This window comes from Budorcas taxicolor, chromosome 13 (genome assembly GCF_023091745.1).
Source record: "Budorcas taxicolor isolate Tak-1 chromosome 13, Takin1.1, whole genome shotgun sequence".
In the NCBI taxonomy this organism is placed as follows: Eukaryota; Metazoa; Chordata; class Mammalia; order Artiodactyla; family Bovidae; genus Budorcas; species Budorcas taxicolor.
The window spans coordinates 23,994,893-24,011,333 of NC_068922.1; the positions used below are offsets into that span (position 1 = coordinate 23,994,893).

At 40.0% G+C, this 16,441-nt stretch overlaps 1 protein-coding gene across 1 annotated transcript in view; it reads right to left on the reverse strand.

Annotated features, from left to right (window-relative positions):
* Positions 1–16,441, reverse strand: part of C13H10orf67 (chromosome 13 C10orf67 homolog) — a 103,557-nt gene that overhangs the window by 21,876 nt on the left and 65,240 nt on the right. Inside the window, exons 12-14 of the mRNA XM_052651152.1 lie at positions 7,119–7,201; positions 6,971–7,036; positions 3,005–3,092 (exon numbers count right to left, since the gene is read on the reverse strand). Coding sequence (XP_052507112.1) covers positions 3,005–3,092; positions 6,971–7,036; positions 7,119–7,201 — 237 coding nt within the window. The remainder of the gene's footprint in view (positions 1–3,004; positions 3,093–6,970; positions 7,037–7,118; positions 7,202–16,441) is intronic.

A 16,441-nucleotide genomic window follows, 5' to 3' on the forward strand; every position in this document is an offset into this window, starting at 1 on the left:
TCTTTCCCAACTGAGCCGCAAGGAATAGATCCTTTCCTAATTCAGGCTACTTTGTGAGAAAATTCAAGCAAAAATGTTTTCCTCAATGTCTCTTCTGACTCTTCTTCCTTTTGATTCTCCCTAAGCCATTTGGGATTCACTCCCTTTAACTGGCCAGGTCTCCAAGGTCATCCCCAGCACCACTCAGTTCCTGGAAGCTACACAGTAGTGGTCCCGGTTCCCAGGAACTGAAGAGTGAAAACACAAAAGCATCTCTTCTAGGAGTTCAGAACCAGCAGCACATAAGCAGAACAGCCACCAACATCATATATTGCACAGTCAATCACGACACTAAAAATATGCTGGTGAAAATGACCAAAAGCACACCAAGCATTATCATAAAAAAGAGGTCTGAGGTCTGTGGGTGCACCCTGGGAGTTTATGTGACGTTTTCCCTATTCAAGGCTTCTCTCTTGTTGGTTTGTATGTATGCATACTCATTTGCATGCATTTTCTATCCCTCTACAGCCTGCTGCCACTCCTTTTTTGTTCCCCTCAACAAATAAACCATTTAAACATTTATGTGAGGACTCCCTTGGTGGCCCAGTGGTTAAGACTCTGAGCTCTCGATGCAGGAGGCCTGGGTTCGATCCTTGGTCAGGGAACTAGATTCCATATGTTGCAACTAAAGAGCCTGCATGCTGCAACTAAGACCCAGCACAGCCAAATAAATAAATAAAAAGAAATATCTAAAAAATTGTAATCTCTGGTTGAGAAGAGAAAAAACTGAAGGGGAAGAGACTATTGTATATATAGACCAGTTTTGGAACACTTTGGGGGAGTCAATTATTAAAATCCTTAGCAAGTTTCTCGCATGTGCACATGCTAAGTCGCTTCAGTCATGTATGACTCTTCGTGACCCCATGGACTATAGCCCATCAGGCTCCTTTGTCCATGGGATTCTTGAGGCAAGAATACTGGAGTGGGTTGCCATGCTCTCCTCCAGCAGATTTTCCCAACCCAGGAATCAAACCTATGTCTCTTATGTCTCCTGTATTGGCAGGTAGGTTGTTTTTTTTTTTTTTACTACTAGCACTATTTGCAAAGCACAGCAAGGTTCATTTTGCTATGTAAATTTAACTAAAAATTAGAAATAATATCATCTTGCCAATGTTCTTAAGTTCTTTGATCTCTTGCAGCAACTTGGATTTAAAAAATCATCCTAAATTGAAAATTGTGGAAAAAAATTTTAAAAGAAAGTGATTTTAGGTTGTAAGCCTTTTGAAGCAAGAAACCAAAATTTATATTTCTTGTGACCTTTCTCACAAACCTTATTTGTCCCCAAAACACTTAGCACCACAGCAGTTTCTAAATGGCATTTATAGTATGTAAATTTACTCATTGTTTACAATTTACTAATTATATTTCTACACTGCGCATCACTACTTTTACAACTCCCAAGCAAAAACATTAAACAGGTTTAAAAATAGTCTATTTTATATATATGATAGTCATGCTGCTGCTGCTGCTAAGTCGCTTCAGTCGTGTCCGACTCTGTGCGACCCCATAGACGGCAGCCCACCGGGCTCCGCCATCCCTGGGATTCTCCAGGCAAGAACACTGGAGTGGGTTACCATTTCCTTCTCCAATGCACGAAAGTGAAAAGTGAAGGTGAAGTCGCACAGTCATGTCTGACTCTTAGTGACCCCATGGACTGCAGCCCACCAGGCTCCTCCATCCATGGGATTTTCCAGGCAAGAGTGGTGGAGTGGGGTGCCATTGCCTTCTCCGATATAGTATATGTCATAGATATAATATCACAGTTTATTTTGTCTATGATATCACTTATACATAAAATCTTAAAAAATGATACAAATGAACTTATTTACTAAACAGATATAGATTCAGACATAGAAAACAAAAATGATTACTAAAGGGGAGAGGCGGGGAGGGATAAATTAGAAGTTTGGGATTAAATAGATACTCACTAGGAGTTGGTGATGGACAGGGAGGCCTGGCGTGCTGCGATTCATGGGGTTGCAGAGAGTCGGACATGACTGAGCGACTGAACTGAACTGAGCGCATGTAAAATAAACAATAAGGACCTACTTATATTACAGGGAACTATACTTAATATCTTGTAATAACCTATAATGGAAAAGAACCTGAAAAAGAACAATATATATACACTGTATATATGTTCAGTTATATATGTGTGTATATATATATATACACATGTGTATATACATATACACATGTGTGTGTGCTCAGTCGCAAGTCACATCCATCTCTTTGTGACCCCATGGACTGTAGCCTGCCAGGCTCCTTTGTCCATGGGATTTGCCAGGCAAGAATACTGAAGTGGGTTGTCATGCCCTCCTCCAGGGCATCTTCCCCACCCAGGGATAGAACTTGAGTCTCCTAAGTCTCCTGCATTGACAGGTGGATTGTTTACCACTGAGTTACCTGGGAAGCCCCCCACCACCACTACATATGTATATAAATATTAACTGAATCACTTTGCTGAACACCAGAAATTAGACAACATTGTAAATCAACTATACCTCAATTTTAAAAAAGTCTACTTTGGAATTGGGCTTCTTCTATAGGTTACTTGTAGTGTAAAAATGAATGGCCTGGTACTAGGAACAGATTCTTTTACCTCCTTTTTCCATTTGGAAGTGACTAGATACTTGGATCTTTAGCTGTGATTGTTCCTATGTTCCATCCATGTGCACAGTGGTCAGGTTAATAGATTCCTCCCAGGAGGAATGAGTCACCCTCCTCTAAAATTTTCACTTGCCTCCACTGTAGCTCAACCATATCGCATGGAAGCCATTTGTTTACACATCTCTGTCTCATACTACATTGAGCTCTTTGGGTTCAAACACTGTCTTACGCTATCAGCATCTAGCACAGTGCCTCTCTGTACTATCTCCAGGGCTAAGATCAGGGATTCTAAAAAAGCTAAGTTCAAAAAGAGACATCAAAGAGACAAAGTGCATCTACCCCAATGTGTACTTACAACATAATTGAAGGATGTATCAGCCAGCACTGCAAACTGACGAAACAATGTGTGCCTAGTAAACATCTCATTCTTAAGGACATGAAAGCTGAAATAAAACATGTAATGGAATTAAAATGAGCAGAAATCATAGGAGAGAGCAAATTGGTATTATGTTCATGTGATAAGAAACTAGAATTTTCAGTATAAGCACAAAGAAATGCAAGTAAAAAATTTTAAATATTAATATAAACTTATCACTCTTTGGTTTCTAAAATTATATATTTTCCAGCCGTGAAAAGCAAATAAGGAGGAATAGCCTTAATAATACTAGATATTAACATATATCACAAAATAATAGTATAGTAATATCCTGGAAAGGAAAAATAAATGGAATAGAATAGGAATACTGAAACAGATTCAGGAATATACTAGAACATAGTATGTGACCAAAGTGGCACCACAACCCACTCCAGAAAGAACTGGAATAAAGACCTAAATATGAGAGGTAAGTCAAGAAGGCTTGTTTTAAGAAGTGGGAGAATATATTAGTGAAGATGGAGAAAGATTTTCTAAATACATCTAAGGAAAAATATTGACGGATAAAGATAAAGAATTTCTATACAATAAGGGCAACATACACAAAGTTCATAGACTGGGAAAAGGTATTTGTAACATCTAAAATTGACAAAAGCGAAGTCACTCAGTCGTGTCCGCCCCTTTGCGATCCTATGGACTGTAGTCTACCAGGCTTCTCTGTCCATGGGATTCTCCAGGCAAGAATACTGGAGTGGGTTGCCATTTCCTTCTCCAGGGGAACTTCCTGACCCAGGGATTGAACCCAGGTCTCCTGCATTGCACGCAGATGCTTTACCCTCTGAGCCACCAGGGAAGCCAGGACTTTTCTTCTTCCAGGGAAGAAGGTTCCTCTGGAGAAGGAAATGGCAATCCACTCCAGTACTCTTGCCTGGAAAATCCCATGGATGGAGGAGCCCGGTAGGCTACAGTCCGTGGGGTCGCAAAGGGTCGGACACGACTGAGCAACTTCACTCACTCACTCAAAATTGACAAGGAATTAAAAATAAGAATACACAAACAAATTTCACAAGCTGAGAAGAAAGCAAAGAAGATGAAAAGAGTTCACAAAAGAGGACATCCTTTAAAGGGAAAACATCAGATCAATACAAGCTTTTGAAAGTCAGATAACACCGAATACTAGAACTCAATCCTTGTATCTCTCCATTTTTCTCCAACACTTATTCTTAGCTAATCTCATTTAATCCCATGACTTTAAATACCATCTATACTAATGCACCCCAAATGCATGCCCCCAGCCTCAACTTTCTTCTGAGTTCCAGACTCATATATTCATCTGCCACTAGACATCTACCCTTAGGTTACTAAGAGGCATCTTGAATTTCACATATCAAAACTGATTTCCTGACAAAATGAGCTTGCTTGTTTGAAGCTGAAGGCAACTTCGTCTTTTCTGCTGTAAAAAGTCTTTGCAGTCAAACTCGACGTCTTCCCTTCCCCTCTCGCTGCAGATCTTTCAGTACCTCCTGCTTTCAAAACATGCTGCTGCTGCTGCTGAGTCACTTCTCTCGTGTCCGACTCTGTGTGACCCCACAGACGGCTTTCAAAACAGAGCCCACATTTAATCATTTCTCAACACCTCCTAAAATCCTACCGATGGAAGAGCCTGGTGGGCTGCAGCCCGTGGGGTCGCTGAGAGTCGGACACGACTGAGCGACTTCCCTTTCACGTTTCCCTTTCATGCACTAGAGAAGGCAATGGCAACCCACTCCACTGTTCTTGCCTGGAGAATCCCGGGGACGGGGGAGCCTGGTGGGCTGCCGTCTCTGGGTCGTACAGAGTCGGACACGACTGAAGCGACTTAGCAGCAGCAGCAGCAGCAACACCTCCACGTCTCCCATCCCAGTCAAATCACCATCATGTTTTGCCTAAAAGAGGCTTATTCTTTCTGGAGCTCCTAACTTTTCTCCCTGCCTTTCCTTTGGTTTCCCTATGGCCTTGTATCAATACAGAAGTCAGAATTATTCTTTCAAGACATCAGATCATTTGGGTCTTTCCTTAATTCAAGACTCTCCAATGAGGTTTCAGGGTACCAACTCATTATTCTGAATATTGATAAATAAAGAGGATCAAGCATTTATCTTGCCTCATCTCATCTGAAACTATATTTCAGGGTAACCAGTTGAGGGGAATGTTTTTCTTTGACAGAACTTAGCTAAGAAATGCAGAAAGAAAGATAAAACTGAAGTATTAACAATTTGCCAACCTAATGAAATCTTGACTCATGGTTTGTGATTATTAATAGATGTTAAGATCATTTGGAGAAAGGTCAATTGGTAAACCTTGAAATTCATGAATCAGGCTGATAACGTGATTAAAATAAAGCCAGACACTAAAGTGCCCTATGATGGGATGCGTAAGAATTACCTAGTAGTTTGCATGAAATAATCTTGCCTAAAATATTGAATCTGAATCTAATCAACTCTCTAGATTTAAGATCAGTTTGTAGGAAGTACAGACTGAAGAACATGCTAAAAGGCACCACACACACACATATACACATGCGTGTAAACAATCAGCCAAATCCAGAATTGGGGACTTTCTACATAAGAAATGAACACATTTCTCTAGCAAATCAATGGACTGGAAAGAAAGGGGCTTATGTGGGATCATTATAGGGAAAAAAAAGGTTTAAAGGATGTAACAGCCAAATGCAGTGGTCTATTTATTGCAGATCCTGATTTAAACAAACAACTATAAAAGATTCCCTTGAGATAACCAAGAAATTTGAATATGACTTGGTTAATAAGAAATATTAAAGGATTTATATTGCTAGGTTTCTTAAGTGTGGTAATGACCTGGTAGGCATGTAAAAGAGATTTTCTTACCAATTAAAAACCAGAGCTCCTGGGCTGGTGAGCGTGTGGAGGTATGAGGAGAGCAGCATTGCCCAGGGAGCAGGAGTTTTGAGAGCCTGCCCACAAACTTTGCCCTGTGCATCTCTTCCATTCAGCTGTTCCTGAGTTATATCCTTTTAAAATAAACCTGTAATATGAAGTCCCAGAGTGGACTTCCCTCAAGGCCGAAATGTTGGAGAAATTTATTCAGGGAACACGGGTTCGATCCTTGGTCCGGGAAGACTCCACATGCCATGGGGCAACTAACCCTGTGCGCCACAGCTACTGAGCCTGTGTGCTGCAACTGCTGAAGCCCGGGTACCTAGAACCCATGTTCTGCAACAAGAGAAGCTCACCGCGCGCCGCAACTAAGGAGCGGCCCCTGCTTGCCTCAACCAGAGAAAGCCGGTCCATAGCAACGAAGACCCAGCGCAGGGGAGAAAGACAAAAACGAAAAACGAAGCTTCTAGTGATTTCCCATCTCGGAGCAAAACCTCAAATGTTCTTCTCTGAGCTCTTCTACCACTCGCCCCTGCTCACGTCATTCCAGCCATCTGGTGTCCTCACTGTTGCTGAACACATGAGCCAACGCTCATCCCAGCACTTCTGCACACGAGGCTTCTTTGGGGGGAGGGGGGGAGTCTCTTCTAAGCAACCGGACAGCACACCCCCCTCACTCACTCAGATCTCTATATCTGAAGATAACTATTATCATGTGCAAATAAGCAGGAATATGTTTTAATAGGCCTATGGGGGAAGATGACTCTGTGGGTCCGATTAAACCAGTTATTAAGAGAGTCTGTCCATCCTGTTGATTATTTACATTTAAACACTGAGATCAGGAATAAAACAGAGTTCGGAATTTAGTTTTTATTTGAAGTGACTTTGACTACTCTTCTACTTTAGGTCAGTTATTTTGCATTTCTTATTAGAAGCATGTGATGGCATTTTATATCACTTAATACACATGAAAAATGCTAGGCTCCCAATTTCCTTAAAAAATGATTAGTCATGTTTTTTACAAATAGACTTTGTGTATATCACCACACTATACCTGTTCCTGAGAATTAAGAATTTCTTTTCCCAGTTTTTGTTGATATGTTCTGATTCCTTTTTAATCCTGTAATAAATTTATAGATGGTTATATATATACAGTATGTACTAGCTGCAAATGAACAATTATAAATTATTATTACCAATACCTTTCTGACTTCTTTTTCTCTTTCTCTAACTTAGACGTTAATACTTGTATTTGCTGTTCCAAAACACGTTTCTCTTCTTCAATCTTTCAGTAGAAAATACATCACAAAGTTAATGATATGAATTCTGTTTGTATTGTTTTATCCATAAATCTGAAATGTTATTTCTATTAAATAGCATACCATCAAAAATAATTTGAGAGAACAATGAGTTACATTTACTTGCAAATTCCCATGAATTGGAAGAATGTAAGATCCCATGCCTCCACTTCCCATAAATGATTCACTTCAAAGCAGCCACTGTGAGACAACATTATGAAGCAACCAAAATTCTTCTTCATCACCCCTCCCCTACTAGGTATTGCATTTTCTAAATCTCTTCATTATAGCGGCAGCTGCCCCCAGTTACTGTATTTCCTCTATCAAAACTATACTCAGGAAAGGATCTGACCAACTCAACCACATTAGAGCTATATGTTATTTCTCATTGTTGTTTATATTTTACAAGGGGATGAAGTTTTGGCAAAGGAATGAATCTATAACAGTGGAGTTATAGGCATGTCATGAGATTTCTCTGGATGTGGCAGGGAGATACCCCAGAATCTGTAGAGGCAATCACCCTATAGAGGCAATCAGGTGCTCTGTCTCTTCATTAGATTGATTCTTGGTGTAGCTTTCGAAGTCACTGCTACTTTCTCAGAATAGTCAGCATCCATATAAACAACATTTAGGTTAATAATAATGGTCACATAGTCATTACTATACCTTAGCCGCTGATTGTTTTATCTTCTCCCCTTGCATCACAGCAGGTACTTCATGTGTAGCCTGGAGAGAAAATAAACTAAGGTAAATATAACATTTCAAATCAAGGCATGAAGGTGTGGTTTTTCTGTAGTTTAGAGAAAGGCAAGTGAGAAAAATTATGCCAACACTAGTTCCATAGGGATCTTGACTGCCTCAATTAATTTACAAGACTCAGGGTTTACACACTGCATTTGCAATTGGACAGTTATAACTGATTAAAACCAATGTTCCCACTATTGCTTTTAAAAAAATTTGTTTTTTTAAATGCATTACTCTGAAATTGTATATGGGTCAACATGTATATATGTATATATTTTTAAATAAGCAGGCAGTTATCACCCAGTGAAGTCACAAGCTTAAAAAAAAATTATTTTCCTCAACTATCTTTTGAATTACATCAAATGAATCCCACTTATAGATATAAAAATGCTGCATTTCAAAATACTTAAGTAAATCACTTCTACTTTTTTGTTTTTTGGACTGTAATGCATTATTTGCTCATTTATTTACTAATAAATAAACTTTATTTTTAAATTTATTTACTTATTTGGCTATGCAAGATCTTTTGATCTATTGCCTGTCTTAAGGGGGTCAGTTCAGCCAAGCAGGGTCTGAAGCCAGGTCTGCTGAATAAAGTGAAAGGAATCCAGCACTCCCCTGAGCAATGAGAAGAGCTATAAAAGGAGAGGATGGCCAGGCAGGACCCTAAGGCAAGAGGCGCTGGTGCGTGGTGAAGGCACAAGCTGACCTGTGCCCAGGGGTGATGCCCAACATTCAATGTGAAATGGTGTCTGGGTGATGCAAACTGTCCCTGTCACTCACCTTCGGCAACCTTGTCCATCTAAAAGGTGTCCTGTGAGTGGGTGGTTTTAGTAGCAGTTGATTTGAGTTCAGAATCTGATTCAACAAAATGTGAACTGGGATGACAGAGTGCCATGAAACTCAGGAACTGACTTGTTTCAGTAGGAGAAGGAGCCTAAACCCAGCAGTAGCCATGAGAAGATGCCATGGGGATCTGTGGAAACCAGTGGACACCCTTTTGGCTCCCATAAAGCGAAGAATGTAGGCTTGAGCCAACTTTACTTACATTTGAAGGGACAGTGAGGATGCAGCTGACATTAGTTGCCACATATAAAAAATGACAAAATTTGTAATTAACAGTCATAAAAATTATTATTTTTGAGTGTCTACTATGTGCCAGGTATGTCACACATATTGCCATTTATTCTACATACTAACATTAATTTCATCATCCCTGTTACTTTAGATATTTAATAATGGAGAAAGCATGCAAATTTAAAAAATGTAAACAGCAGATAGTATATATGAACATAAACTCTCACTTCCCAGAAGCCAAAGGTTTTGTTTTTAGTTTTTCTCATTGTTATAATTATAAATAAATAGTGGCCTTTATTGCTTTGGGCTCTCCACAAATAAAGATTAAGATTTAGAGCATTTATTTACTATATAGCACAGGGAACTGTATTCACTGTCTTGAAATAACCTGCAATGGAAGAATAATCTGAAAAAATTTGGCTGAATCATTTTGCCATACACCTGAAACTAACACAATACTGTAGTGTTATACTTTAATTTTATCAATTTTACTCTACAAATTTACTTTTAATCAATTATACTTTAATTTTAAAAAGTAAATAAAAATAAAACCAGTGGAAAAAATTTTTTAATTAAAAAAAATAATTTAGAGCATTCCAATTACCTGCTACCTCCTCTCTTTCCTCACATGCTCTATTTTTTATTTGCAAATGTTTAGCTCTTACTGGGGTTGCCTTTATTACAGTTTCAATATACGAATGTCTATATTGTGGTCTATGAACCCTCTGCTGATAATTTCTGATTATCCCCTGACAGGTGACTTCTCAGCAGGACTTAATCCTGAACTTGACCATAACCCTCAGCTCTTACCTTAGTTCACTGAACTCTAACTTCTATTCCATCAGTCCCCGCATCCTGCAGAGCTTTCTGGTGGTCCTAGAACTACCCAAATTATTGTTCCCTTGGTTGTCGCCACACCTTCCTGGAGAAAACTACCACCTACCATCACCAGCATAGTGACTCAATCTCCCCAAGGCCCATGTAGCAGGAAAGGAATCAAAAACAAAACCGGAGGCACAGCAACACTAATTTCACAGAATAGTGAAAGTCTTCATTCTCATCAGCCTTCCTTGGCTTCCAATATGTGGGAATCACTCAAGCTATGGGAGGCATGCACTTTGGGGGCTCCCTCCACCTATTTGTTCTCAAAGAGCACAATCCACTTGAAATGCCTCTCTGACCAGGGCACAAGGAGTACACACTGCGAACACTGCCATTGGTTAACAGGGGACCGAAGAACCATAGGAATAACAGCCCCAAGCTTTGGAGGGGCTGTATACGAATGGATCTGCCTGCCCATGCAGGAGACACAGGCTGGATCTCTGGTCCAGGAAGATTCCACATGCCACAGGGCAATTAAGCCCTTGTGCCACAATTACTGAGCCCATGATCTTTAGAACTTGTGCTCACCAACAAGAGAAGCCACCGCAATGAGAAGCCCCAAACTATCAAGTGGCCCCACTTGCCCCAACTAGCGGAAGCCCATGCACAGTAGCAAAGACCCAGTGTGGCCAATAGTAAAAATAAGTGAATAAACAAATTAATTAAGTGAAATAAAAAGAATCCACAGAAAGTTAGGAAAACAAACTGGCAAAGCAAAATAAGTTCCCACTGAGAAGGACATTTATATTTATTTCACTCTATCTGAAGTCATATCAGTAGTTGAAAGTTTATTTTAAAAATTGATTCTGTGTTTAAATTCGTGTACCGTAAAAATTAGTTCCAATTTTCAAGGCTCCCTTTTCCTGACGCTCATATAATGATCAACTCTGTAATAACTAGAGATAAAACCCTGCTAAAGCATATCTTATGTAAAGCAAATAATTATTCGATCTCTCCCAAAGACAATACTCTTAGCATGACAAAGATAGCTTCTCTTTTCATTAAAAAAAAAAAAAGTACCGCGTGTAGACTAGAGTGTTTGCTCTCCAGTTTGAGCTGAACTTTCAACTCTGCTGTAGCACGTTATATTGAATCCTGACTCTGTCCACATTAAACTGTCATTTTGTTTTGCCAGCTGCTGGCATTCCACTTTCACTGGAATACATGTGCTGGTCTTTATATGGTTACTTCATTGACAGGTGCAAACACCGGACTGCTAAACAATAGACAGAGGTAAAAATGAGTGGTAATAGAAAGTAGATAACTTCCTAAGTAGGAAAATATACATTAAATTATTACAAGGAAAACCAAACATTGTGACTAGAAATAACTCATTAAAAATATTTCTCATACTCTCTTGAATTTACTTCAGGGAGATTCTTTACCATCTGAGTCACCAGGGCTCTCTCTCTCTCTCTCTCTCTCCCCATATATATATATATATATATATCTCTCCAGGGGATCTTCCTGACCCAGGGATCGAACCCGGGTCTCCCACATTGGAGGCAGACGCTTTAACCTCTGAGCCACAGGAAAGCTCCTTATATATATATATAGAACTAAAATCCATAAAATTAAGAAATAAGTCTTATTCATAACAGAAATCATGATTCTTAAATGTTTCCCATATTTAAGCATTTACAACAGGTTAAAAACCAACATTCAATAAATATAATATAAATCTGGAATCAGTAGCCAAGGTTTCTATTAATAATAACAGAAGCACAATTATGTTTATTAGCTGTCATAAGATCAACCATATTCCTTATCATACCCCCTTTCTTCTTTTGTTCTCAAAGACTCATTACATTCTTTAATTTCTCCCAATTTCCACAAACATCCCTCTTCTTAAACTTGGGCCATTCATTCTGGATTTAATACCGCCTTGAATCTCTCCTTTAAACCATCAAATATATTATCATCAAAACGATATTTCTAACTTAGGAAGAAAGATGATCTTCTGTCTCTAAAATTTCACTAACCTTGACTTTGATATTATCATTTCTTTCTAACTATCTTCTCAGCAAACTACTAATTTTGAACACTAGTAGTGTGCCAGTGTGTGGTGGGTAGTACAGCGGGGGAGGAGGGGCATGCAATGGAGAATGTCACAGGCATAGGAAGAGAGGAGGAACAGCCTCTGGATAGAAACAAAGTATTAAGAAACCATTAGCAAACTGACAGAAATTGCTTAAGGAAACTGTTACTTCTGTGGAGTGAAATACTGTATGTAATTGATTCTCTATATATTATATATTCAGTGGCACTGAACAGCCATGTGACTGATGGGATCTCAGTTCCCCAGTGAGGGATTGAACCTAGGCATCAGCAGTGAAAGCCAGAATCCTAGACGAAAATGGTGTGTTTCTTAATCAGAATTCACTTGTATATTCTCAGCTAGAGAGACAGATCATCAGAATGACTCCCTAGGTTGTTCAGGCTCATGTCTATCAGTTCTGGTGGCGTGAAGTCCAATGTGGGTTCACCATAATGCTTTCAGCCACTGGATTAACTGGACTCCATAACATTTCAGGGCGCTGGTTACAATAACTCCTTGTTCTACTCTGGATAGAACAAAGCACTATCTCCCACATAGAAAGTGGTGAAGGAGATCTTCAGGCTATTTTCAAATTTTTCAAAAAGCCTAAAAATCAGTGTACCTTGATTCCCTAATAAGGTTGCATAGGCTAACAAAATGAAAAAACTCTTTGGATTTGGTTGGCATAGAATCAATTCAGTGAGCAATCCTTAGTCACCTAAGGCTGATTGGAAATGCAAGTTAGCAGTCATATGCAACAGGTGAATAAGGGGAAACAGTAGCTTTCCTTTAAGTAGTTCAGGTTTTTGAGGAACAGAGACTACACTGAGGCATTCCATGTAGAGAAATCTATGAAAATACATGCCTAAAGAAAAGGAAATTGACGTCTGCTGTAATTTATAAAAACTAAACCCTAGGAGTTCAAGAGAAACCTGGGACCTAGGACTGCAGAGGTCAGGGCTGAAGACACTGACAGGGTGGAAGAGCTGGATCCAAAGAGGATGGGCAGCAGTGCACTGCTAGCGTCCGGGGTGGGGTGTAGCGGCCTCAGGCTGATGCTGGGGAGTGTTGGTACTGAAGTTGTTCTATGACGTCTGCCTGTGATTGAATTCACAGCATAACTGGTGGATGCAACGATGGCAGTTAGGTGAGTGACCGCATGTCAAATGCTCAGGGGGTGAGCCCCACGTCTGGGCAGGGTCAGGACTCTGACCAAATGATCTGGTGTTCGAGACTGGCCCCGACTTCCAGGGAGAACTGGGGAGAAGCCCACAGCTAAAACCCAGGAAAATGGAATAAAGCAACACGACGCAGTGTGGAGCCAGAACACTGCCCTGGGAGCTCCTGGGTGACATTTCCTGTTACTACCAGGTGGTATTATCAATTAATATTATTAATAGTTAATATTACTAATACATGTCAGGACCTAGTGTCTGCCCCATGGTTCAGAGTGTCTACAGAAGAATAAAACTTGATACAAATCTCTTTCTTCCCTGGTTTCCATCGCAATATCTTAGGGCTTTAAATTAAATTACACTAAGATATCATTAATTTTACAAGTAAAATGCTATCATTGTTCCCCAATGAAAATAAACAAGAAGCAAAGTGTAAAACCTTTCAAGTGATTTTTTTAACAAAAAATTTTTTCATTTGTGCAAGAGACATTGGAGATTATTTTCACCAAAATATTTTCAGTTCCAAATATACTATAAGTACTTATTTATCATCCAGCTACTTAGAATAATATAACACAAGTCAAAGCCACCTTTTGGCTGAATGATATTTCTCCAATTTTTCCATTTTGGTCTCTGACAGCAGAATCTAAAGACGCATTCACTTTAGTGGCAAATGACAACTTTGATTTAAAAACAAAAACAAGTAATTGTAGTGTATGATTTCACTTATCTCTGCATTTTATTATTATTCTTTTTTTTAATCTCTGCATTTTAAAGTTATTTCTATTTGGGACTTCCCTGGTGGTCCAGTGGTCAGGACTCAGCACTTTCACTGCCATGATCCCCAGGTTCAGTCCCTGGTGGGGGAATTAAGATCCTGCAAGCCTCTTGGCATGGTCAGAAAAATAAAAAAGAAAAGAGTCATTCCTATCAGGAAACAAAGATTCAGTATGATTAGGAAAAATGTTGTTGTGTCAACATAATCAATGGGCTTCCCAGGTGGCTCCAGTGGTAAAGAACCTGCCTGACAATGCAGGAGACATAAGAGACACTGGTTCGATGCCTGGGTTGGGAAGATTCTCTGGAGGAGGGCATGGCAACCCACTGCATTCTTGCCTGGAGAATCCCATGGGCAGAGGAGTCTTGTGGGCTACAGTCTATAGGGTTGCAAAGAGTCAAACACGACTAAAACGACTTAGCATGCAATCTATCAAAATACAGTAAATTCCCTCTGACAGCCTCTGAAGACTGTATACGTGTTCAGGACGGTCCCAGCTCTATTACTCCACCACCTTGTGGAGGGGTGGGGGTACAGATCAACAAAGAGCAAAACACTGGCTTTTTCACATAGCTCTGCAGAGCTATGAACTGCCTGCTTTATCAAGCCAAGCCCAGAGGAAAAAAATAACAAAATAATGAAATGACGAACAGATTGTATGATTTTCTTCTCTGGTGGAGTTTATTTTCCACTTCACGTGCAATTCAATTCAGTAAAAGGAATGTATAGGAGAGCTATAGGTAAAGATCTTCCTTTCATCCACCTTACCTAGAATACTCTACACCCATAATAATTCCATATCACATAATCATAATAATTTTTAAAAATTACTAGCTGGCAGGATGACTATGCTCATACTTATAAAACTATTGCAAAGTACTTCACCGTGCAGTTCTTGAATTGTTTAAAGAACAGTATTCCAGAGTTTTTATGAAAGTTCTTTTATGCTGTCCAAATTGCTTTGTATCTAGTGAAGTTTACGGATGGGAACACGACTGACAGTCCCCTGTCCCACTTCCCACACGGAAAGGTCCCGATGCTTTCTGCAGATCTAAGCACACGCCATATGTTCCATCAGCACAGACAGGTGACCCCGTGGAAGCTCAGAAGTCTTCCAGAGAAGCATTTACTGGGTGCAGCCTTAATTCACTAATTACCCTGGAGCAGGGCTGGGGGTGCGGAGGGGAGGGGAAGCTAGGAACCCAGTTTTAACCTTGTTCTGTGAAACCTCAGTATTTGAAATGTTTTACAGCTATCAAAATATAAACTTTACACAAAAACGCTGTCCAAACACAAATTTCATGTTGTGAAATCTTTCATAAACAGAAATCAGACAGCAATGTTCCTATCACACTTTTCAGACTGGCTAAATACTCCGTTTATCACCGTGTGCGCCACTGGGTGAAGCACGTGTGCTGTTCCCACAGAATGACACAGATTTCAAAAAATAAGTATGATTAATTAGATAAGGTAAATGACTGATGTAAAATGTTCCTGCAGCAAGCCCTCTGTTTGGTCATCTACACATGGTCAAGATGATAAAACCCTTTAGACACAATTTTTAAGGAGTCCAACTACCTCGGTATTGACAAAATATTCAAGAGTTCTGAGAAACAGGAAAATGATAACCAGAGTACATATATGGAGAATTCATCTACAGTGAAGAATATACTGCATGGAAGGGAACACTCACTATAATAGGATTATCATTAACAAAAGTGTATATGAAAGTAATAACAGTGTGCTAGAAAAATATATTTCACATTAAAAATCAAGTCAATTCCCATGAAAATGTTAAGTCCAGCTTACGTCATCTCTCCCCTCCCCCAGTCCAATTTTTACTTACTGTTACACATTAACTTCTGAGTCTCTGCAGCTGACAAAATGTACTGTTAAGCTTCAGAAACATTTAGATAACAATCATTTTGGTCAGAAGGAAAGCCTGGGACACTTAAGAGAAAATCCTCATGACACTTTCTCAGATATCCTTTCTCCTCATCAAATGGTGTATTTTTTTTTTGTCTCCCCTTCATGATACATTTTCCCTGGGGGAGAATGGGCAGTATTTTAGCCCCTTGTAGCTGGGACTTTGGAAGCTCAGTTTTGATCTGTAAACTGGGGACACTGGAGTGTCTAGTCTGCAATGCTAGGATTGAGTTAGAGCCCTGGGCTTGCTGCAGGGACCAGGCTGCTCTGTCTGGGTTTCTGACCCTGCTGTACGATTCTCCCACCATCATCTCAGAGCCTCAGACCACAGACCCCTGGCATGCACCCTGATTTCACGGCAGCTCAGAGGTTTCTGGAACGGGATGCCACTGTGGCCACAGGCTCCCTAAGTCTCGGGCTTGAACTAGAGCCCCTCACCCAGTAAGGCTGGGCCCCTGCACCCTGGTTAGCAGGCAGCACTGCAAACTCAAGCCCAGCACTTGCTTTTTACCTTTCTGCTTTTTTTTTTCTTGTGTGTGTGGGTTTCCCCCTGTCCTGCCTCCCTCAACCCCCACTGCCCAAAATACTTCCCAGACCTGGATTCCAA